General features: G+C 59.9%; 1 protein-coding gene across 1 annotated transcript; it reads left to right on the top strand.

The window, feature by feature from the left end:
• The first annotated feature begins 4 nt into the window (after window positions 1-4).
• On the top strand, window positions 5-19,371 carry UPB1 (beta-ureidopropionase 1). Its single transcript, XM_036422961.2, has 10 exons — window positions 5-208; window positions 2,875-3,046; window positions 5,001-5,088; window positions 9,607-9,701; window positions 11,484-11,645; window positions 13,999-14,168; window positions 17,166-17,247; window positions 17,389-17,431; window positions 18,025-18,179; window positions 19,186-19,371. The coding sequence occupies exons 1-10, from the start codon at window positions 105-107 to the stop codon at window positions 19,267-19,269; spliced, it is 1,155 nt and encodes a 384-aa protein (XP_036278854.1). The 5' UTR covers window positions 5-104; the 3' UTR covers window positions 19,270-19,371.
• Window positions 19,372-20,595: the final 1,224 nt, after the last annotated feature.

Raw genomic sequence — 20,595 nt, forward strand, 5'->3', positions numbered from 1 at the left:
AAGTGTCCAGGGGAGGGCACGTCTGTGGACTTGGTCACCTCCTCCTCCCCCTGCTCCCCGCTGGGGGCGAAGGGCAGGCAGTTTGGGCCTGGACATCTCCAGCCATGGCGGAGCCTGAGTGGGAGTCGCTGGAGCAGTGCTTGGAGAAGCACCTGCCGCCCGCAGAGTTGAGGGAGGTGAAACGCCTTCTCTATGGCAAGGAGACCAGGTCTGGAGCCCAGAGGCTTTGGCGGGGGGACGGGGGGCCGGCGAGTGTGGGGAATGTGGGCCTGGGGACCAGGCTGCGTACTTCAGGATCTGCAGGGGCCGTAACGAAGTACCGAGCAAAGACCATAAGTTTAGATGTGCCGCTCGGGGGCCAGGCCAGGCTGGTGTGACCTTTCCAAGCCACTTCTCCCCTCCTTTGACTCGAACCGGAAGGGAAAGGACAGGTATTTTGCTCCCTGAGGCTTTCTCGGTGGCCACCTAACTCTCCTTCCTGGCTTCCAGGGATCAGGCTCCCTCCAGAGCCTGTACTCTGGTGTCCGTGCTGGTCAGAGCCTCGGCCTGAGCCCCAGCAGGTCACCTGGTTGCCCAGCCCCAGCCCCTCCTTGGGGTGGGCCTCTGGCGGTCCCTGGAGGTGGAGGCCTGCTGAACCAGGGGGGCCTCAAGAAACCCTTCCCACTTGGCAAGCGGTGGGAGTTGGTGACCACGCTAAGTGCAGATGTTTTCCCCCTCGCAGCCGGTCCTGGGCTTTCTGAGGGCATTGCCTGCTGGACCTGGGTTTGCAAAGGCGGAAGACACTGCCCCTTCCCCCAGGTTCTCCCCCTCGGGTTCTCTTCAGTCCCCTTTTCTCAAAGCACCCGGAAAAAGTAAACCATAGCCAATGGCTCCTTTGCTTAAAGGTCTATATGGGGCAGGTAGAGCCCCAAGAAAGTGGAGGGGCCTGGCTTGTACCGCCTCAGGCCTAGCAGGGACTGAGAGCTGGAGGAGCACTCAGCATAGACGGGAGGAGGCAGGAGGTGGCGGCGGGAAGACCAGAGAGCAGGCAGCTGTGGGCCGTGGGTCGGGGAAGATGGCGGCGGCGGAGGGGCATCGCCAGGTGATGGTGATAGCCGGGCTGCTAACCTGCCAGCCATTACCTAATAATAATAATACCCCGTCCCCCTGCTCTCCTCCCGGTGTGAGACCGCAGGCCGAGGACCGGCCGCCAGGGTCTCCCTCAGCGGGGTGCGGCTCCTGGCATGGACTTAGGCTTTTCCGTCCACCACGGGGCCTGGGCCTGGGCCTGGGGCTGGGCCCGCGGGATGGAGGGCCCCCCGGAGGGAAGGACCGGCTCCGAGGCAGTCACGGCAAAGGGGGCGAGTGTGGGCACCGCTGTCATGTCTGAGCTGCGAAGCAGAGGAGCTGATTGGCAGGGGCGGAGCCCGTCCCGGGAGCTGTCAGGCTGTCAGGTGGGAGCCGCCTGGCAGGGGGCGGCAGGGGCTTGGTGACAGGCCTGTGATTTTGAAAGAAGCCTCTTGAAGAGAGTGACTTTGGGTGGGAGGGAAGTCTTATTCTTAGACAATGGCTGTCAGGTTGTTTTTTGATGTGTTCCCTGGGTATTTCATAACCACGCGTCCCCGGATGGCAAGGCCTCCCGGGCCGGGGCCACGCTGAGAGCCGCAGGCGCTCACACGGGGCCAACGGGCACTCCTGGGGGGGGGGGGGGGGCTCGTCAATCATCCACCGGCCTTTGTTAATAAACCACAGACTGGGAGCTCCCCGGCCTTTAGCCTGGACATGTGGGCCCTCCCCTGCCCACCCAGCACTGAGCGAGGGACCACCCCCCGTCCACTGCCCCCCGCCCCCCCTCCCCCAGCCAGTGCGGGTCCGGGAGACTTGCAGTCCTCAGTGTGAAGGGCCTCAGGGCCCTCTGTCCCGCTCTCAGTCCGGCCTCTCCACCCAGATTCCCTGAACCCAGTCCTCAACAGCCCCCTCTCTTATCACGGCGCAACCCCCCGCCCCCAGGCTCAGCAGAGTCTCTGATTCCGTCCGCAGGCATTTTTGGGAATCCATTTCCCGCTCCTGTGCTGATGGCTGAGACTCATCTCCCCTGATTTCAGCCCCTCCAAAACCCCAGCTCCTGACCGGGCTTCCTGCCGCTCCCCTCCCCACCTCCCTTGGCCAGGTCTGACCTCTGCCCCCTGCTGGAATGTCCCCAGTGACCATCAGCCTACGTCCACACTCGGTGCCAGGTGCAGGCCCTCCCCCTCCTCCAGCCCCCACACGTGCGCCCTGCCATTGGTCTGCTCTGTGTGCCTTCTTCTTTCTTTAAATATATATATATTTTTAATGATGTCAGAGAGGAAGGAAGAGGGAGAGAGGAATAGAAACATCAATGCTAAGAGAGAATCGTGGACCAGCTGCCTCCTGCATGCCCTCCCCTCCCTCCCTCACTGGGAATCGAGCCTACAACCCAGGCCTGTGCCCTTGACCGGACTTGAACCTGGACCCTTCCGTCTGCAGGCTGATACCCTATCTATCCACTGAGCCAAACTGGCTAGGGCTCTGTGTACTTCCTTTTCTAAAATTTTTTATTTTATTTCAGAGAGGAAGGGAGAGGAGAGAGAGGAATAGAAACATCCATGATGAAAGAGGATCGTGGACCGGCTGCCTCCTGCTCACCCTACTCTGGAGATCAGGCCCGCAACCCGGGCCTGTGCCCTCGGCCGGGAATGGATCTCTGACCTCCTGGTCCATTCGTCGATGCTCAAGCCCTGAGCCGGCCGCCCTGGCTCTGTGTGCCTTCCTGCCGGGACACGTGACCTCTCCCCTGCCTGATGGTGACGGGCCGGGGGGTTCACGTCAGTGCGCATGCCAACCATCTCCCTCTTCTCTCCGCCGCCCGTGTAGGAAGCTGGACCTGCCCAGCGGAGCTTTGGAATCCGCCGCCAAAGGGGACTTCGAGCTGCAGGGATACGCCTTCGAGGCGGCCGAGGAGCAGCTGAGGGCCCCGAGGGTCGTGCGCGTGGGGCTGGTGCAGAACAGGCTGCCCCTGCCCGCGGACACCCCCGTGGCCAAGCAGGTGCGGCGGCTGCTTCTGGCCCTAAACATACCCACGGTCCGGGCGCTCTGTGTGTGGGACACAGCCCCGCCCCCTGCTGGCCACTTGGTCCTGGCTAGCGGGTACATCGATGCCCAGACACCTCTGCCCTGACCACCCCCATCCCTCTGCCTGTGTCTCCCTCTTGCTCTTCTTCTTCTTCTTCTTCTTCTTCTTCTTCTTCTTCTTCTTCTTCAGTATATTTTTTATTGATTTTTTACAGAGAGGAAGGGAGAGGGATAGAGAGAAACATTGATCAGCTGCCTCCTGCACACTCCCCACTGGGTATGTGCCTGCAACCAAGGTACATGCCCTTGACTGGAATCGAACTTGGGACCCTTGAGTCTGTAGGCTGATGCTCTATCCACTGAACCAAACCGGCTAGAGCCCTCTCGCTCTTCTTTTTTTCTGCCTCCCCCCCCCCCTTTTCTCTGCCTCCTCTCGCTTCTCACCTCCACCCTCCACCTCCACCTCTACATCCTCTTCTGCCCTTGACCTGTGGCTCCATCTCCCCTGGGGACCAAGCCCTTGTGGCCGATTTGCACTGTCCACGGAACTTCAGCTCTCAGCCTCCCGCCAGCGGGCACCGGTCAGGACCTGTCCATCTGTTCCCGACTTCCTCTGCCTGGTCCCTCAGGCCGGGACTCACTGTGCCCAGGTGTCTGCCAGCTGATGGACCCGCGGGGTTGTGGGAATGTGAGATGCGTTTGCTTATGAGCTTGCACGGATTATCAGTGGGACGGCACCTTGTGTTTCCCTAACAAAGCCTGCTGGCACGGACGGGCGGCTGCTGTGCACACGGCTCCCAGCTCTCCCGCAGCTGCTGGCGCCGCCCGGCTCTGCACAGGCGTCCCCCGGCGGCCGCCTGCTCAGGAATTCCTAGGGGTTCTGAGACACCGGAGGTCATCCGGGCTCCAGGTCGGGTTTCTGCATTGTCCTCACTTCGGTTCTCCTTGTGCTTTTCATTATTTTATATATATATAATTGATTTTTTACAGAGAAGAAGAGAGAGGGATAGAGAGTTAGAAACATCGATGAGAAAGAGTCATCGACCAGCTGCCTCTTGCACACCCCCTACTGGGGATGTGCCCGCAACCAAGGTTCATGCCCTTGACCGGAATCGAACCCAGGACCTTTCAGTCCGCAGACCGACGCTCTATCCACTGAGCCACACCGGTTTTGGCAACATGTCTTCTTGACAGTCCCAGGTTGTCAGGGGCAGGGGTGTGGGCCACCCTAGCACCCCGCTCGGCACGCTGTCACCAGCAAACACCCGTGGGCCCGGGTGCGAGCCTTGCAGGGGACAGGGCAGCGTGAAGAGTGCATGCTCTCTGGGTGTTTGGCGGCTTCCGGTCCCTTTCCCCGAGCAAGCCCTGCTGACCGCCTCCGGAGCCAGCCGGGTGCTGAGGACACGGGGACGGTGGGGTCACGCTCCTCCCGGGGTGCTGGAGTGACAGGCGGCGGAGGAATGTGACGGTGCAATGGGAACAGCTCCACCTCAGGACTCCCAGGAGACGCCTCCCGCGGCGGGCGGCACGGACAGCTCATCCAGGGAGCGGGGGAGGGGAGGGGCGAGCACACCCCCGGCCAAGGGCACCGCTGAGAAAGGCTAGTCCTTCGGCGATGAGCAACACACATGCATGCGCCCGGGCTGCAGGCTCGATCCCCAGGAGGGGATGTGTAGGAGGCAGCCCATCAGTTATGGATGGTTCTCTCTCTCCCTCTCCTTTCCCCTCTGAAATTTAAAACACACACACACACACACACACACACACATACATCTTGAGGTTGAACATATATATATCTTGCCATCAAATGCCCATGTAAGAAACGTCCACATTTGTAGAGTCTATGAGTTTATTTGAGCCAAACTGCCGATACTGCAGAGAAGAGAGATCTCACACGCTCCCCTAACCCTGAGTTTTTAAATCGCCAGGTCTCCGCCCTTCACAGACGCATAGAGTCCATCGTGGAGGTGGCTGCAATGTGCGGGGTCAACATCGTCTGTTTCCAGGAGGCGTGGAGTAAGTCTCTCTGGTGGCGGGGAGGGGGGTTCTCAGCCGCCCTCAGGCAGTGCTGCTCTGTCTCCATGTTGATAGCATCTGCTCCATGGTTTTTAAAGTCTCTTTTCTTTTCTCACCCATGGAAAGTTACACGCAGATTTTCAGCTGCCTAGGGGCTGGTGCCTCTAACCTCTGTGTTTCCAGGGTCAGCTGTAGTTCCCTGAGAAAGAACACATAGGAGGTAATCTTCCGGGGACCTTTCTCCTAGGAGTTGGTTGATAGTTTGGTTGGGTATAGAATTCTAGGTCAGCAATCCATTTTCCTTCAGAAGTTTAAACACCTTGCTCCATTGTTGTCTCCTGGCTCCAGGTAGTTCTCTCTAGAAGGTTGTAGGGGCTCCTCTTTCTTTCCAATTCTCTGAAATTGCATTATGATGTTCTGTTGTATCTATTTTTATCCACTGTTCTAAGCACTCCATGGGGTATTTCAGTCTAGAAATTTGGGTCCTTCAGATCTGGGAAATTTTCTTACATTGTTTCATTAGTGATTTTCTCCCCTCTTTTTCCCCCCCTCTGCTTTCTTCCTGATATCCTGCTATTAGGATTTTGGAATTCTGGGCTCAATCCCTATTTTTTATTTATTTATTTTACATCTCTTTTTTTTCCCCTCAATTCTCTGGTGGATTTTACCTAATTTGTCATTCAGCCTGCTGTTCAGTCTTTGGTCTCCGCTCTCATTCTTTGAGCTTATCAGAGTTCTTTTGGTCTGAAAGTTCCTTTTTTTTTTTTTTTTTTTTTTTTTATCACGTCCTGTTTTTATTTTCTAATTGCAATATCTTCTCTTATCTCTGAAGATATTAAGAACTTTTTTTTTCTTCCCACATCGTCCCTTCTTACTCCTTTTGGTCTTTTCCCCCTGATGGGTTCTATTTTAAGACTTGGGGTGAGCAAGCTGACTGCAGCCTCTGAGCTTGCAGGAGGGGTTTCTTCATCGAGCTTCCTGGGAGGGTGACCCAGTTCCGCTATCGGTTATGCAATCCCCCACGGTCCTGTCTCCAGGTCATTCTCTTCAGAATGGTCAGAGGCTCCGGAGAAGATGCCTCTAATCTGCTGCCAAGGAGAGGAGGGGAACAGGGGTCCAGAACACTGGTGTTTACTTAACCCCTCTCTCTGCTTTGGACACGACGCCGTTCTCTCTCCTGGTTTCCCCAGGGCCAGCGACCCTCCGCCTCACTCTCTCTGGAGAATGAGCGTGGCATTCTGCAGGGCGGGCGGGGCGCGTCCCAGCCTCTCCTAGAAGAGGGTGGACCTGGGCCTCCCACGGCTTCCTAAACGGACTGGCAACCAACCCTCCTGGCTTGTCACCCCTCCCTGCCTCCCGCCCTTCGGAGCTACGCGGCGCCTCTGGCTCCTGAGCTTGCGAGGGGCCTGTGGTGGAGGGTAGGGTGCTTCCTGGGCCAGAGGGACTCCATTTTTGTCCTCTGAGATACCCTCTCCAGCCTCCTAGAAGCTGTGGTTCTTGTGCCCCTCTCAGCGCCACATCCTTGGTGGCTTCTATCTTCACGTAAAAACCCCTGTTCTGCCGAAACCGGTGTGGCTCAGTGGATAGAGCGTCGGCCTGCAGAGTGAAAGGTCCCAGGTTCGATTCCAGTCAAGGGCATGTACCTTGGTTTCGGGCACATCCCCAGTGGGGGGTGTGCAGGAGGCAGCTGATCGATGTTTCTCTCTCATCGATGTTTCTCACTCTATCCCTCTCTCTTTCTCTCTGTGAAAAAATCAATTAAAAAATATGTTTAAAAAAAAACACACAAACAACAAAGCCCTGTTCTGCCATGCAGGGTTTTAGGAAAGGATCGGGGGTGGGGGTCCGGTCTGCCGTCCTGTACCCAGGAAGTTCCTCTTGGGTTCTTCTCGTTTCTGGTTACGTCACTTCCAGTCTTGCTGACTCTCCTCCGCGGGCCAGCCTGGGTGTCGCCGGTTATGTCATCGTACCACGGGCCACGTTTTGTTTATTCACCGCCCCCCACCCCGTTTTCCTCTGTAGTGGCTCAAGCAATCCGGTCTATGACAGACATCAAACAATGCCCATCAGATGGTTCACCAACTCTCTCCCCTCTCTTGGATCTGGAAAATCCCACTCGTCCATCACAGCCTCGCCCAGGCACCTCCTCCTCGAGGGCCCCGGGGACTCCCCGGCCCAGAACGGGGCATTCTGTGGGGTCCTGCAGCACCCCCCCCCCCACTCCCAGGTTACACTTCAGCTGCTCTGCTGAGGCAGGGCCAGCTCTAGGCTCACCGCCGACTCTGTTCCATGAATGGGTGACCCCCTTCCCCTGAAACTGGAAACTATACTTGGGACTTGGCAGCCAGCCTCCCCCACCTCATTCCCACATCCCTCTCTGGGACGTTTGTTTACATGGCGGTGGCCGTGCAAACAGGAAGCGGAGCCATTACAGTGGGAAGAGCGGAGACGGAGAAACGGGGGGCGCTCCTCCAGCTGGCACAAAGCCGGGAGGGAGGTGCTATTCTCCTGGGGCGCCCGTCGCCCCTAATGCTCTGAAAGCTCATTAAGGACCGGGATGCTGTCAACAGCTCCTCGCTGGCTTCCTCCAGACAATTCATCTCTCTCCGCTGGAGAGGAGCCTGGGGAGGGTGAGCCTGCTGCCAGGGCCCTCACCGGGCTGAGCCTCCTGCCCACTTAGACACCTCCCTGCCGCCACCCCTGGCTGCGGAGAGGGGGTGCTGCCATGTGGCCTCTCTGCACTTGACACTGTCTTCGTCCCAGGCTTCATGGGGCTGGAAGGAATGGGGGCGCTTACAATCCTCGTCCTTCTCCCTGGACCGGTGTCCCAGTTTTAACCCTAATGCAGATTGGCTCTGGTTAATCCGGTTAAAAATGCGGATTAGCTAGTAACCGGTTAAAAATTCGGATTATGTCATCAAAGAAAACACGATAATTTAAAGAGAAACATCAAAAGTGCTTTCTTCAAAGTAATGTCCATCGCTAGCCACACATTCCCCATCTTCCAGGCCACTGGTGGGCACCGTCCCAATAGAACTGTTCTTGTTCGGGGCAGGCCATTCAGAGACCCCATTGCCCACGTCTGCGTCCATGTGGAAGTGCTGCTCAGACAGGGCGTGTGCCATCGATCGGAACATGTGATCATCTGAAGGAGCGAGGGCTGGTGAACACGGCGGGTGGGTTCAACTTCCCAGGCAAGATCTTTTCACATGTCTTTAACTGGATTTGAAGTGTGTGATGGTGCGTCATCATGAAGCAAAATCACTTTGCCATGTCTTCTGGCCTATCTTGGTCATTTCACCATCAAAGTATGGTTCAAATTCGTATTTGTTATCTGTAGCGATCAGTATTAACGGTTTCACCTGGTTTTAGAAGCTCATAATACACCACACCTTCCTGATCCCACCAAACGCAAAGCATTGTCTTCTTTCAGAGGCGATTTGGCCTTGCAGTCGATGTTGATGGTTGACCTGGATCAACCCATGATTCTGTGCATTTGAGATTCTCAAAATAAATCCACTTTTCATTGCCAGTCATAATTCGATGCAAAAAAGACTTTCTTTCATGCCGTTTAAGCAACATTTTACTGATGACTTTTTGGTTTTCCATTTGTGTTTTGTTCAGTTGATGTGGCACCCATTTTCTTTCCTTTAAAATCTTTCCCTTTGCTTGTAAATGATCGGAAATTGTTTGCTGAGCAACATTTAATCTTTCTGTGAGTTGTTTTTGAGTTTGGCACGCATCTTCATCCAATAATGCTGGTCATTGTTGGTGTTCAAACTTTCTCAGTTGACCTGGATGTTCTTTGTCTTTCACATCAAAATTACCCCTTTTAAAGCATTTACACCAGTGTTCACAGTGTCTTGAGATGGAGCGTGTTCACCATAAGCTTCCCGAAGTATACAATCACTTTCAGCAGCACTTTTCTTCAAAACAAAGTAATGAATTAAAAATTCATTAAATGCTCCCCAAAATGCTCTTTTTTTGGCACGAAATTTAACATTTTTAAACGTAGAAGTAGTTATGATATCAACACCTTCAGAAAATTTGATGTATGAAATTTTGAAGCTGTTGTCAATACAACAAAATAGCATACATTTCAAATCGCATATATACCAGCATATGGGTAACCCCATCTAGTGACAAAAATCCGCATCATTAACCGGTACACCCGGTATTCCTCCATCTGTGGGCCTTCGGGTGGCTCCCCTCTCTCCGCTCTGTGCCCAATGCTGCGGTGACACGGGAGGGTAGGTGTCTCTGTTCAAGTCTGAGCTGTGATTGTTGTTAGGACTACAGGTGAGGCATCTGGCCTCTCCTCATTTTGCTATGAAGCCTGAAGGTCTGTCCTTTGTCCAGAGCTGGGGGGTGGGGAGGAGGGGGGAGGGAGGGGGAGATTCGGACGCCAGCCGGAGGCACTCAGGGCTGAGTGCTCTCGTGGGGACCCCCCGCTGCCAGGCCAAGGCGCTCCCGCAGAGGCCCTGAGCGCGGGTGTGACGCCAGCCTCTCCTCCCACAGCCATGCCCTTTGCGTTCTGCACGAGGGAGAAGCTCCCGTGGACCGAGTTCGCTGAGTCGGCCGAGGACGGGCCCACCACCAGGTTCTGCCAGAAGGTAGGCCGCCACCTGCTCCCTGGCAGCAGCTGCCAGACACGTGCAGGGCCCGTGCGCCCCCACCCTCCCCGCCCAGCCCCTGGGTGTGGCCCCCACGGGAAGCACACCTGCCGCTGGGCTGCTGGCGGTGCCAGATCAGATCAGATAAGGCTGTTTACTGCCCTTTAAAAAAAAAAAAAGTTGTGCTTTCCCTTAAAACCACGGCGCTTCGGAGCCAGAAGAGCCCCTGATGGCTTTTTCAGGGACGGGAGCCTCAGCCTGGGGAGGGCGGGAGGCCGGGGTCCCCATGGCAGGTTCTGTAGTGGCACGTGGCCGAGCTGGCACTCGGGGGCCTGGGACAAAGCGGGCCCCCGCCCAGCCCCCTGCACGGCCGCCTGCTGTCTGCCCGGGCTCCGTAAGCCTCTCTGCCGGCCCAGCGGCCTCCGCGCAGACACTGGCTCTCATTTTTCTTAATTAAAACCTCATCGGACGGCTGTGGGGTCTCCTGTATGTGAAAGGTCCAGAATAAGCAAATCACGGCGGCAGGAAGCAGATTAGCGGTTGCCAGGGGCTGGGCGGAGGGGGTGGAGGGCGACCGCTGATGCGTCCCGGGTTTCCGCTCGAGGTCATGACAGCGTGCCGTCCTCAGCGGTGCTGGCGGTCGCACGCCTCTCGCATGCACTGAGACCCCGGGGGCTCCTGTGAGAGAACGGGGTCTGGCAGTGGGGCCTTCGTGGCGCTGCTCCCCACAACTCCCTGCGATGCCGAGAGGTTAGACAGGAGCTCCTCCCCATGAGGAGAGGCCACACGCCTTTCATTCTCAACTGGAGAGACCCCGGTCCTCTCCCCACAGCCCCCGTCAGAGCGTCTACGGATTTTGAGGGGTTTCCGAGCAGAACATAATCATGGTGGCTCTGCCACTACTTCGTTGTGATCCCAAACACCAGGGTTCTAGGGGGTTTGGGGATCTCTCACCCACCGTGGTTGATTCTATGCTCTGGGAGGAAAGAGGGCCGGGCTGGTTAGGAGGCGGCTGCAGATGGCACGCCTGCCCCAGGCTGGAGGAAGAGGAAAGGAAGAGTGGGCACGGAAATGGCACCAGGGGACACCTGTCTGCACCCAGAGGGGCCTGGGGACTCGGCCTCCGTTATGTGGCTCATAGCATCACCTTCCACCTGTGCTTTTCCCTCTGTCTTTAAGGCCAGAGGTAATGACAGGCTAGTTAGAGTCGGAGACAAATGATTGGCTAGTTAGAGTCGGAGACAAATGATTGGCTAGTTAGAGTCGAAGATAAATGATTGGCTGGGGCTGTTCATCCCACCTGTCCCAGGTCCTGATGATGCTCTTATTTGAGACAAAGGAATTCCGTATCGGAGCCTTTCTATGAATATCTATACGAAGTAAGGTGATTATTCTTTTTTTTTTAATATTTTATTGATTTTTTACAGAGAGGAAGGGAGAGGGATAGAGAGAGTTAGAAACATCGATGAGAGAGAGTCATTGATCAGCTGCCTCCTGCACACCCACTACTGGGGATATGCCTGCAACCAAGGTACATGCCCTTGACCGGAATCGAACCCGGGACCTTTCAGTCCGCAGACCGACGCTCTACCACTGAGCCAAACCGGTTTCGGCTGATTATTCTTTAATTTTCTGTTATTAAAAACACAGCATGGAATTTACCATCTTAATCCTATGTAAGTGTCCAGCTCAACACACACACTCCCCGTGCCCTGGAACTATCCCATCTCGCGGATCTGGAACTCGGTTCCCGCGGATGCGGCCCGTCTCTCATTTTCCCAGCTGGCGAAGAAGCACAACATGGTGGTGGTGTCCCCGATGCTGGAGCGGGACGCGGCCCACGGGGACGTGCTGTGGAACACGGCGGTCGTCATCTCCAACTCGGGCGCCGTCCTGGGCAAGAGCAGGAAGAACCACATCCCCAGGGTGGGCGACTTCAACGAGGTGAGCGCCCGACCGCCGGCCCCGGGCACGCTCTCCCTCGTCCTGCTCAGGGGGCCTTTCTGTCCGGGCGTTCTGCGCCAGGTCACGTCACATCATGTGGCGCTGGCGCACAGTGGGGCTGCAGGGCTGGGGTGGGGGGCGGTGAGGGGTCCACATAGCCCTGCGTCACCTGAGTGCGTAGGATTCGGGAGTGGGGGAACTTCTGGGAGAGTCCAGAACACCTTTAGCACAGAGGCTTTTTATTTTTTTTATTATGATTATATTTTTATTGATTTTTTACAGAGAGGAAGAGAGAGAGATAGAGAGTTAGAAACATCGATGAGAGAGAAACATCAACCAGTTGCCTCCTTCACACCCCCTACCGGGGATGTGCCCGCAACCAAGGCACATGCCCTTGACCGGAATCGAACCCGGCACCTTTCAGTCTGCAGGCCGACGCTCTATCCACTGAGACAAACCGATTTCAGCCTTTTTAGTTTTTGTAATACCACCTGCTCTGGTTCCTGAAATTCTCCTTCGAGGGAAGTACCGTGTTTCCCCGAAAATAAGACATCCTTCGAAAATAAGACCTAGCGCAACTTTGGGAGAAAAAATTAATATAAGACACTGTCTTATTTTTGAGGGAACAGGGTGGTATGTAAATTAAACCAAAAGCAATCATGCACAGACGGGAGCCAGTCCCTGCGGCCGCTTGCAGGCTGGGAGCTCCTCGCCTTTCTCCGTCTGCCCTTGTGTGGCGGGCGGGGGCTTGTCTGCTCACGTGGGAGCCAGAGAGCCACTGCCGCGTGCCGGTGACACTGGGCGGACGAGTGCGTGTCTGCACGTGGGTCAGGCGCGGCCTCGTGCCTGCGATCGGGAGCCATTTCGATTGGTTAGTGCTAATCTGTGGTCGCTGGGATGGAGTGTGGGCCTAGGAAGGAGGGACATGGACTCCACCTAGAACCCAAGATCTGAAGTCTGAGCCCCCGTTCGTTCCGGCGGTAGCGGCCGCCGTCCACCGTGACCCGCCCTGCCCGCGGGGGCCGGCTGCTCCCAGCTGGGCTGGCAGAGGAGGCAGGTCCCCGGGGAGAGGGCAGGCTCGGCGTCGCTTGGTGACAGCTGGCCGGGCGGGGAGATGTGCCCGGCCTGTTTACCCTGGATTAATCGTTAGCTCCCGGGACGGGAAGGGCTGGTCTCACGCACCAGGATCTGCGTCGGCGTCCGCCCGTGGGCATGCCGCGGTCGCTGCCCCCGCTGCATGCTGAAATGAAGGGGAGGGACGAAATGCCCAGGGCAGGTCAGCTTAGAGCCCGCCCTCCCTCTGGCCCCCGCGGCGCTGTCCATGACAGTGTTCCAGGGCCAGCACCCCAGGGAGGGGGCCGGACAGCAGCACAGCCTTGCTGTCTGCCTATGGGGACGCCTCAGCCTGCCGGTGCCCAGGGATTGGCGGGGACAAGGGGACTCAAGGGGGGAGTGCCAGGCTTAGAGTGCCTTCAGGAGCTGGCAGGTCACCTGCCCACTGAGGCTCCCGCCTTCCCCCAGGCGGGCGGGGTGCTCTTGGTGAGCTCTGGTCCCTTCCGCTCTAAACGTCTTTATTTTTTAAAATATATTTTTATTGATTTCAGAAAGGGGGAGAGAGAGAGAGAGAGAGAGAGAGAGAGAGAGAGAGAGAGAGAGAGAGAGAGAGAGAGGGAGAGAGACATCAGTGATGAGAGAATCATGACCGGCTGCCTCCTGCACGCCCCACACTGGAGATGGAGCTCAAAACCTGGGCCTGTGCCCTGACCTGGAATCGAACCGTGACCTCCTGGTTCATAGGTCATCGCTCAACCACTGAGCCACACTGGCTGGGCTCTAACCTTTACAGGGACATGTGACTGGTGAGGACCCTGACCAGTCCTCAGCCTCTCCTTTACGGTGACCGGGACCTAGCCAGTGCTGAGCCTCAGACACTGAGGAAGCTGCTTGGGTGTTTTCTGACGTCACAAAAGAAGCTGCGGTGAATGTGGAGCCTCGGGGATGTCCCCTGGGGTCGGCTCGTTGCTATTATGTCTGGGGTTCTCTGTGTTTGGTTTGGAGGACATTGGAATTTCCAACTTAAAGGACAGCACACCCTGAGGGTCACTTTTGGAGCAGGGGCCGTGTTTTTTTCCTGCCCAGTCTAAGCTCAGAGGCGTCTGGCCCTGGCCCTGGCCGGTGTGGCCGGTTGGTTGGAGCATCGTCCCATGGACCAAGAGGCCGCCGGTTGGGTGCCCAGTCAGGGCACATGAGCAGGCTATGGGCTTGATCCCGGGGCAAGGTGCGTGCGGGAGGCAGCGATGGATGTGTCTCCCCTCCGAGAGGAGAAGGATCTACCCGGGCCTCTGTCTTCCAGTCCACCTACTACATGGAGGGGAACCTGGGCCACCCCGTGTTCCACACGCAGTTCGGCAGCATCGCCGTGAACATCTGCTACGGGCGGCACCACCCCCTCAACTGGCTCCTGTACAGCGTCAATGGCGCCGACATCATCTTCAACCCCTCGGCCACCATCGGGGCGCTCAGGTTCCCGCAGTGGGCAGCGGGCAGCGGGCAGCGGGCAGCGGGCAGCGGGCAGCGGGCAGCGGGAGGGCTGGGGGCGCTCAGATTCCCACAGCGGGCAGCGGGCAGCGGACAGCGGGCAGCGGGCAGCGGGAGGGCTGAGGATGCTCAGGTTCCCACAGCGGGCAGCGGGCAGCGGGCAGCGGGAGGGCTGGGGGCGCTCAGATTCCCACAGCGGGCAGCGGGCAGCGGGAGGGCTGGGGGCGCTCAGGTTCCCGCAGTGGGCAGCGGGCAGCGGGCAGCGGGCAGCGGGCAGCGGGCAGCGGGCAGCGGGCGGGCTGGGGGCGCTCAGGTTCCCGCAGCGGGCAGCGGGCAGCGGGCAGTGGGCAGCGGGCAGCGGACAGCAGGCAGCGGGCAGCGGGCAGCGGGCGGGCTGGGGGCGCTCAGGTTCCCGCAGCGGGCAGCGGGCAGCGGGCAGTGGGCAGCGGGCAGCGGACAGCAGGCAGCGGGCAGCGGGCAGCGGGAGGGCTGGGGGCGCTCAGGTTCCCGCAGCGGGCAGCGGGCAGCGGGCAGCGGGCAGCGGGCAGCGGGCGGGCTGGGGGCGCTCAGGTTTCCCGCCAGCGGGCAGAGGGAGGGTCCTCGGAGGTGGCTTGGGAACAGGCAGGTGCCACCAGCAGGACGCCTAACCAGTCTGAGCCTGGGACTGGGTGTTTATGTCCAGCCAGCTTTCCCGTGAATCAGAAACACACCGGGCGCCGCCTGCCCGTTGCCGTCCCCTCGGGCGGCCCTCCGAGAGGTGCTTTGTGCGATTCTGAATCTGGAGATGACGGGGACCCGCTCCCCCTACTGGTCAGGACTCAGCCCTCCTCAGTGCCAGCGCAGGGCCGTCTGGCCAGCGGCAGGGCCCCCAGATGCCTCGCCTCTTGCTGGCAGTGCCCAGTGCACGGAGGGCAGGCACCTGGGCACAGAGCAAGCGAGGGAGTCGGAGCGGAGGGTCCTTAACGCCCGCCTGGGCTCTAAACGGTCTTTTTAGCCGCAAAGCGTTTTCTCCTGTTGTTATTCATCCTCACCTAAGGGCCTTTTCCCCATTAACTGCAGAGGAGGAAGGAGGAGGGAGAGATAGAGAGAAACTTCAGTGTGAGAGATGCATCGATGGGTTGCCTCCTGCATGTGCCACGACCAGGGCCCAGGCCAGTGAGGAGCCTGCAGCCAAAAATACGTGCCCTTGACCGGAATCGAACCGGGGACCCTTTGGTCAGCAGGCCAACACTCTATCCACTGAGCCACACCGGCCAGGGCTTGGCGTGCTTTTCTGATGAACAGGGTCACCCTGACGGTCACACGCAGCCCGGGGGGGTCCACGCTCTGCCACACACATGGGTCCATCAGGAAGCTGCCACCCCACCCCACCCGCTGCGTCCCGCCTTCCCCCCCCCCCCCGAGTATTTTTAGGGGCTCCCGGGGCCGCTCTGGGAATACGGCAGATGTCCCCGCGGCCCGCTGGGCTCCGTGTGACTCCCGCACGTGCTGGGCTCTCACGCACCCCCTCTCCCTCTCCCCCTTCCTCTCCCTCCCTCGTCCTGGGAGCCCGAGCCTGCCGCCAGCTGTGGGCCCGAGTCCCACGCACACGCCCTCCCCGGGGAATCGCAGGGGAGATGTTTTCTGCCGCCCGCCCTGCGCCTGTCTGCTCCCTCCCGGCGGACGTGTTTCTGTAAAAACCCTTTCCTCAGAGTCTGTCAGCTCCGCGGCAGCTGGGGAGAGGCGGCCACATGAGGCCCCTCAATCAAGCCCGTGATTGTTGCTCGCCCGACGCGCGAGTCCTCCGGAGCACGAGGCTGGCGCCCCCCGCCCCCGCCCCCGCCCCCGCCCCGGGGAGGCCAGGTGCGCGCTGGTCCCGGGCGCTCCACTCCAGGCCCTCCGGCTTTCCAGCGGCATTCTGCCTGTCACCCTGAGCCTCGGGGCTGCTCTCAGACAGGACATAATCGGCGGCCGGCGGGGCTCAGGGGCTGAGCGTTGACCCAGGAACCAGGAGGTCACGGGTTCGATTCCCTCCAAGGGCACAGGCCTGGGTGGCGGGCTCCATCCCCAGCGTGGGGCCTGCAGGAGGCAGCTGGTCCGTGATTCCCTCTCATCATGGATGCTTCTCTCTCTCTCTCCCTTCCTCTCTGAAATCAGTAACAATATATTTTTTAAAAAAGAAAAAAGGGTATCAGCGGCCAGCAGGCCCACTGAGCTCGTGGCTCACTGCAGTTGGTGCCGGAGGAGGACGGGTCTCCACGGGGCTGCACTGAGGGCGGCCACAGAGAGAGCCGGAACCTCTGCTTAGAGACTCGGGGTTCGGAAGAGGAAACCGGAAAGGCCCTGGGGAAAGGGGGCCCGGGAAAGGGGAGGTGACACCTGCTGCAGTCCTACCCCTGGCCCACGCTCCCTCAGGGTCCCTGCTGGGCCGGAGCGTCTCCCTGGGGGGCTGCTGGCCAGTGGGACGGGGTGGGAGGTGGGGGGGGGGGCCTTGGCAGGGGCCCGGTTTTCCAGGTGAGGCTCTGCCAGCCCAGGGGGGCGGACTCCTCTCTGCCGGGAGGCGGGGAGGGTGGAGAGGTAGCAGGTGTGGATCCTGCTGCTCTGGAAGCTTCACCTGCAGGGCATTCTCTAATCCGGCTCCCTTCAGGGTTTTCAGAAAAGGAGGCGGAGCTCAGGCCCAGGTCTGACCCAGGGCTGCTCCCCTGCAGCCGGCCTCCTAGGGCGGCCTGGGCCTGAGCACGGGCCACCCACAGGCACAGCCAGGCTCCCTGGCTGTCCCCTGCCTTCCCCCGCCCCACACGCACACACATGCGCACAGACGCTCACACACACACACGCGCGCGCACACACGCGTGCACACACGCACGCACACACGCACGCACACACATGCGCACAGACGCTCACACACGCACACAGGCCTGGAAGGCGGCAGCGGCCGCAGCTCGGGCCGGGCCGCTGTGTGGGGGGGAAGCGGCACCCGCTCCTCTCGTTCTTCTCTCCCAGCGAGTCCATGTGGCCCATCGAGGCCAGGAACGCGGCCATTGCCAACCACTGCTTCACCTGCGCCATCAACCGCGTGGGCAAGGTGAGGCCCGGGGGCGTGGAGCCTGCGGGGAAGGGGCGCCCTCTCCGAGCGCCCGGGGTCCTGGCCCGGAGGGGAAGCTGCCTGCCCTTTGCCTGCCTGGACGTGTACGGCCGCTCACGCTCACGCGCCTCTGTCCCGCAGGAGTACTTCCCCAACGAGTTCACCTCCGGAGACGGGAGGAAAGGTACCTGTCCCCCTCCATGCGGCGGCGGGGGGGGCCCTCACTTCTCCCGCTCTGCGCCCTCGGCCCCCTCCCCACAGCGGGCGGTGTGTGCCGGGGTTGGGCAGGCTGTCCTGGGCTTGTGACCGCTCCTTCCCCAGGGGGCGTGAGGGGGATCAGAGGGCCGGATTGGACTCCATCCTTCCCCCGCCCCCAGGACTGGGGTGCCCAGACCCCACTTCCTCTCCTCTGTCCCTGCCGGCCCGCCCCGCCCTGAGCCGAGCAGGCACTGGGAGGATGGCCTTGGGGTCCTGGAATCCACACCGAATCTCTGCCAGGAGCCGCTCCTCCGGTGCCTCTGCCCGGCCAGGAATGGGGGCGAGGCCCCTCACTGGGAGGGTCCCCCGGGAGGCCCAGGCTGTGCCCCGGGAGGCCCGAGGTGGCCGCGCGGGTTAGTTTCCAGGAAAGCCCCCCCTCGAGGCCGCAGCGGGGCAGGGGCAGGGCCTGGGGCCTGGGCGTTGGCAGAGCTGGGGAGGGCGTGGGCCCTGGGCCCGGGGTCCCTCCACAGGCCTGCCCGCTGTCTGCCCGGAGGCTCACACGCTGCCCGCTCCTCCCAGCTCACAAGGACTTCGGCTACTTCTACGGCTCCAGCTACGTGGCCGCCCCGGACAGCAGCCGCACGCCCGGCCTCTCCCGCACGCGGGACGGGCTGCTGGTGGCCGAGCTCAACCTCAACCTGTGCCGGCAGGTGAACGACGTCTGGAACTTCAAGGTGGGCCCCGTCCCGCTCCGGCCTGAGCACCGCAGCTGGGGGTGGCCCTGGGGGACAGCCTCCGGGGGAGGGCGGCTGTTTGTTCACACGGAGCAGGCCTCCTCTCACTGATTCAGATTCCGGGCGCCGCGAATGAATTAATGTCAGTGTAATTGGCCGGGGATAGCATGGACGGCTCCTCCTCCACAGATGGACATGTGCGTCCGGCTCTGCCGTGGCCGGGCCCCAAGGTCCAGGCCTGGGCAGGGAGGAAGCGGGCCGAGGAGAGAAAGGGAGTCCAGGCCGGGCTTGGCCACATCCTCACTCTGTCACCACAGTCCCCCCTGTCCCGGGCCTGGTGCTTCCATGTGTAACATGAGGGGCTTCATGTGTGTGCCCCGCGCAGCTCTGGACACCTAATACCTGTGACCCCAGCGATCAGGAGAGGCACGTAGCTGCCTCCCGCCCCTCAGAGGGCGGCATGTCACCACGGCGCACACGGAGATTGCTGAGTCAGCGCCGGGCAGCATTTGCACCGACTCAGCACCCACTTGTGGGCAGATCATACGTGCCAGTGACTGCGCCACTGTCATGCCTGAATGGCTGCCCACGTGTCCAGGAGGGAGCAGGGCTCTGGGTCCAGCCAGATGAGGGCTCCCGTTGGCCTGACCTGGGTCTCGGAGCTTCGGCAGACAGACGCCCCTGCTCCTGGCTGCGGGCTGCTCCCTGGGGTCTGCAGGGCCACAGGGCCGTCCCCCTCCAGCCTCACGAGGGTCACAGCTCCTGGATGAACGGGAAGGAGGGCCCGGGGGATGTGAGTCACGCTGGCATCCGGGATCTTCACCTTAGCCCCGGAGTCTGTGCCTGGAGGTCAGGCCGGTTGTCTCTTACCATCGGAGCCCGATGGTCCTGCAGACCAGCCTACGGGAGGCATTCCTGTCCCCTGCTGCCCTCTAGTGGCAGGAGCTGGTGGCGCGTGCGAGGGCATGTATAACGGGCACCTCTGAGGCTCCCGCTTTGCTTGCAGATGACGGGCAGATACGACATGTACGCGCGGGAGCTGGCGGAGGCCGTCAAGCCCGACTACCGCCCCCACGTCGTGCGGGAGTAGCTGCCCTCAGCCCTGCCCGCCCCGGAGGGCGCCTGTGCCTGCAGCCATTCTTCTTGATGATGCCCTGATAACATGGCCGTCCACACCGATCCTTACACGCCCCGGTGGTGAGGGCAGAATGAGGGGTGACTGCGTAACAGGCACAGCTTTCCTTCCGAGAGGATGGGACTGCGCTTTAACCTGGTTAATTCTCTGGTCTGTGACTTTGACCTCTGTGTACGCATATCCCGGGCACTGGCTGTGCGGGTTGCTCTGAAGCTAGACAGATGGGCTGCCCCGTCCCGAGGTCCCCCACTTCTCCGTGTAGACTGTCAGCCGCTGCAGGGTCAGCGAGGGCGTGTGTGCACCAGGGGAGAGGGCGAGGCCGGTCCAGAGTCCCCGGGTGGCCCTGGCAGGCGGGCGGAGGTCATCGTATGGGTCAGGTCGGTTCGGCTGCAGTCTCGCTATTTCATCAGACACGGCCTGGGCGTTGCCGTGAAGGTGTTGTGTAGGTGTGACTGTTAACCGGGCAAGTGGGGTGACCTTCCATGGCCCTGGTAGCCCGATTCAGCCACCAGAAGGCCCCGTGAGCAGAGTCCCCGACGAGAAAGTCCTGCTGAGGCGTCGGACTCTCTGAATGTCAGACTTCTCTGTGCAGCCCCGTAGCGACCCGAGTCAGTGCCTTGCAATAAACCTCTCAATGCACCGTCTGCTGTTTCTGCTTCTCTGGCTGGGCCCCCGCGGGACCAGATCCCGGCGGGACCAGAACGCATCAGTGAGTCCCACCAGACGGCAGGATACAGCGTCAGCACACAAAGGCCATGTGCCTTTCTGTACGCTAACGGGAAACCATCTGAAAAGGAGATTAAGAAAGCAACCTCACAATAGCATCAGAAGGAATAAAGCACTTAGGAATTAACCAAGGAAGCAAAAGCCATGGACAATGAGAACCAGACAATATCTCGGAGAGAACGAAAGGAGGATAGAAGTAAATGGAAAGACAGCCAGTGTTCATGGATGTCACTGTCGCCCTAAGCAACGTACAGATTCCACGCGATCCCTAGCAGATACCAACGACGTTTTTTACAGAAATAGAAAAAGACCCATCCTAGAATCCATATGGCGCCCCAGGGGACCCCGAGTAGCCAGAACCATCTTGAACAAGAACGGAGTTGGGCCCCTGAACGCTCAAGGCAGACCCGTCTCTGCCACCGAGGCTGCAAGAACACGGCCTGCTCCACAGGGAGTCCCAGCTCTGTCCCCCAGGCGGCTCCACGGGTACAGTCTGAGCCCACACGTCACCCAGACGTGTGACACATGCGAGAGACCCACAGCGGGGACTCCGGA

The sequence above is a fragment of the Pipistrellus kuhlii genome, unplaced genomic scaffold (assembly GCF_014108245.1).
Source record: "Pipistrellus kuhlii isolate mPipKuh1 unplaced genomic scaffold, mPipKuh1.p scaffold_m20_p_74, whole genome shotgun sequence".
Classification (NCBI taxonomy): domain Eukaryota; kingdom Metazoa; phylum Chordata; class Mammalia; order Chiroptera; family Vespertilionidae; genus Pipistrellus; species Pipistrellus kuhlii.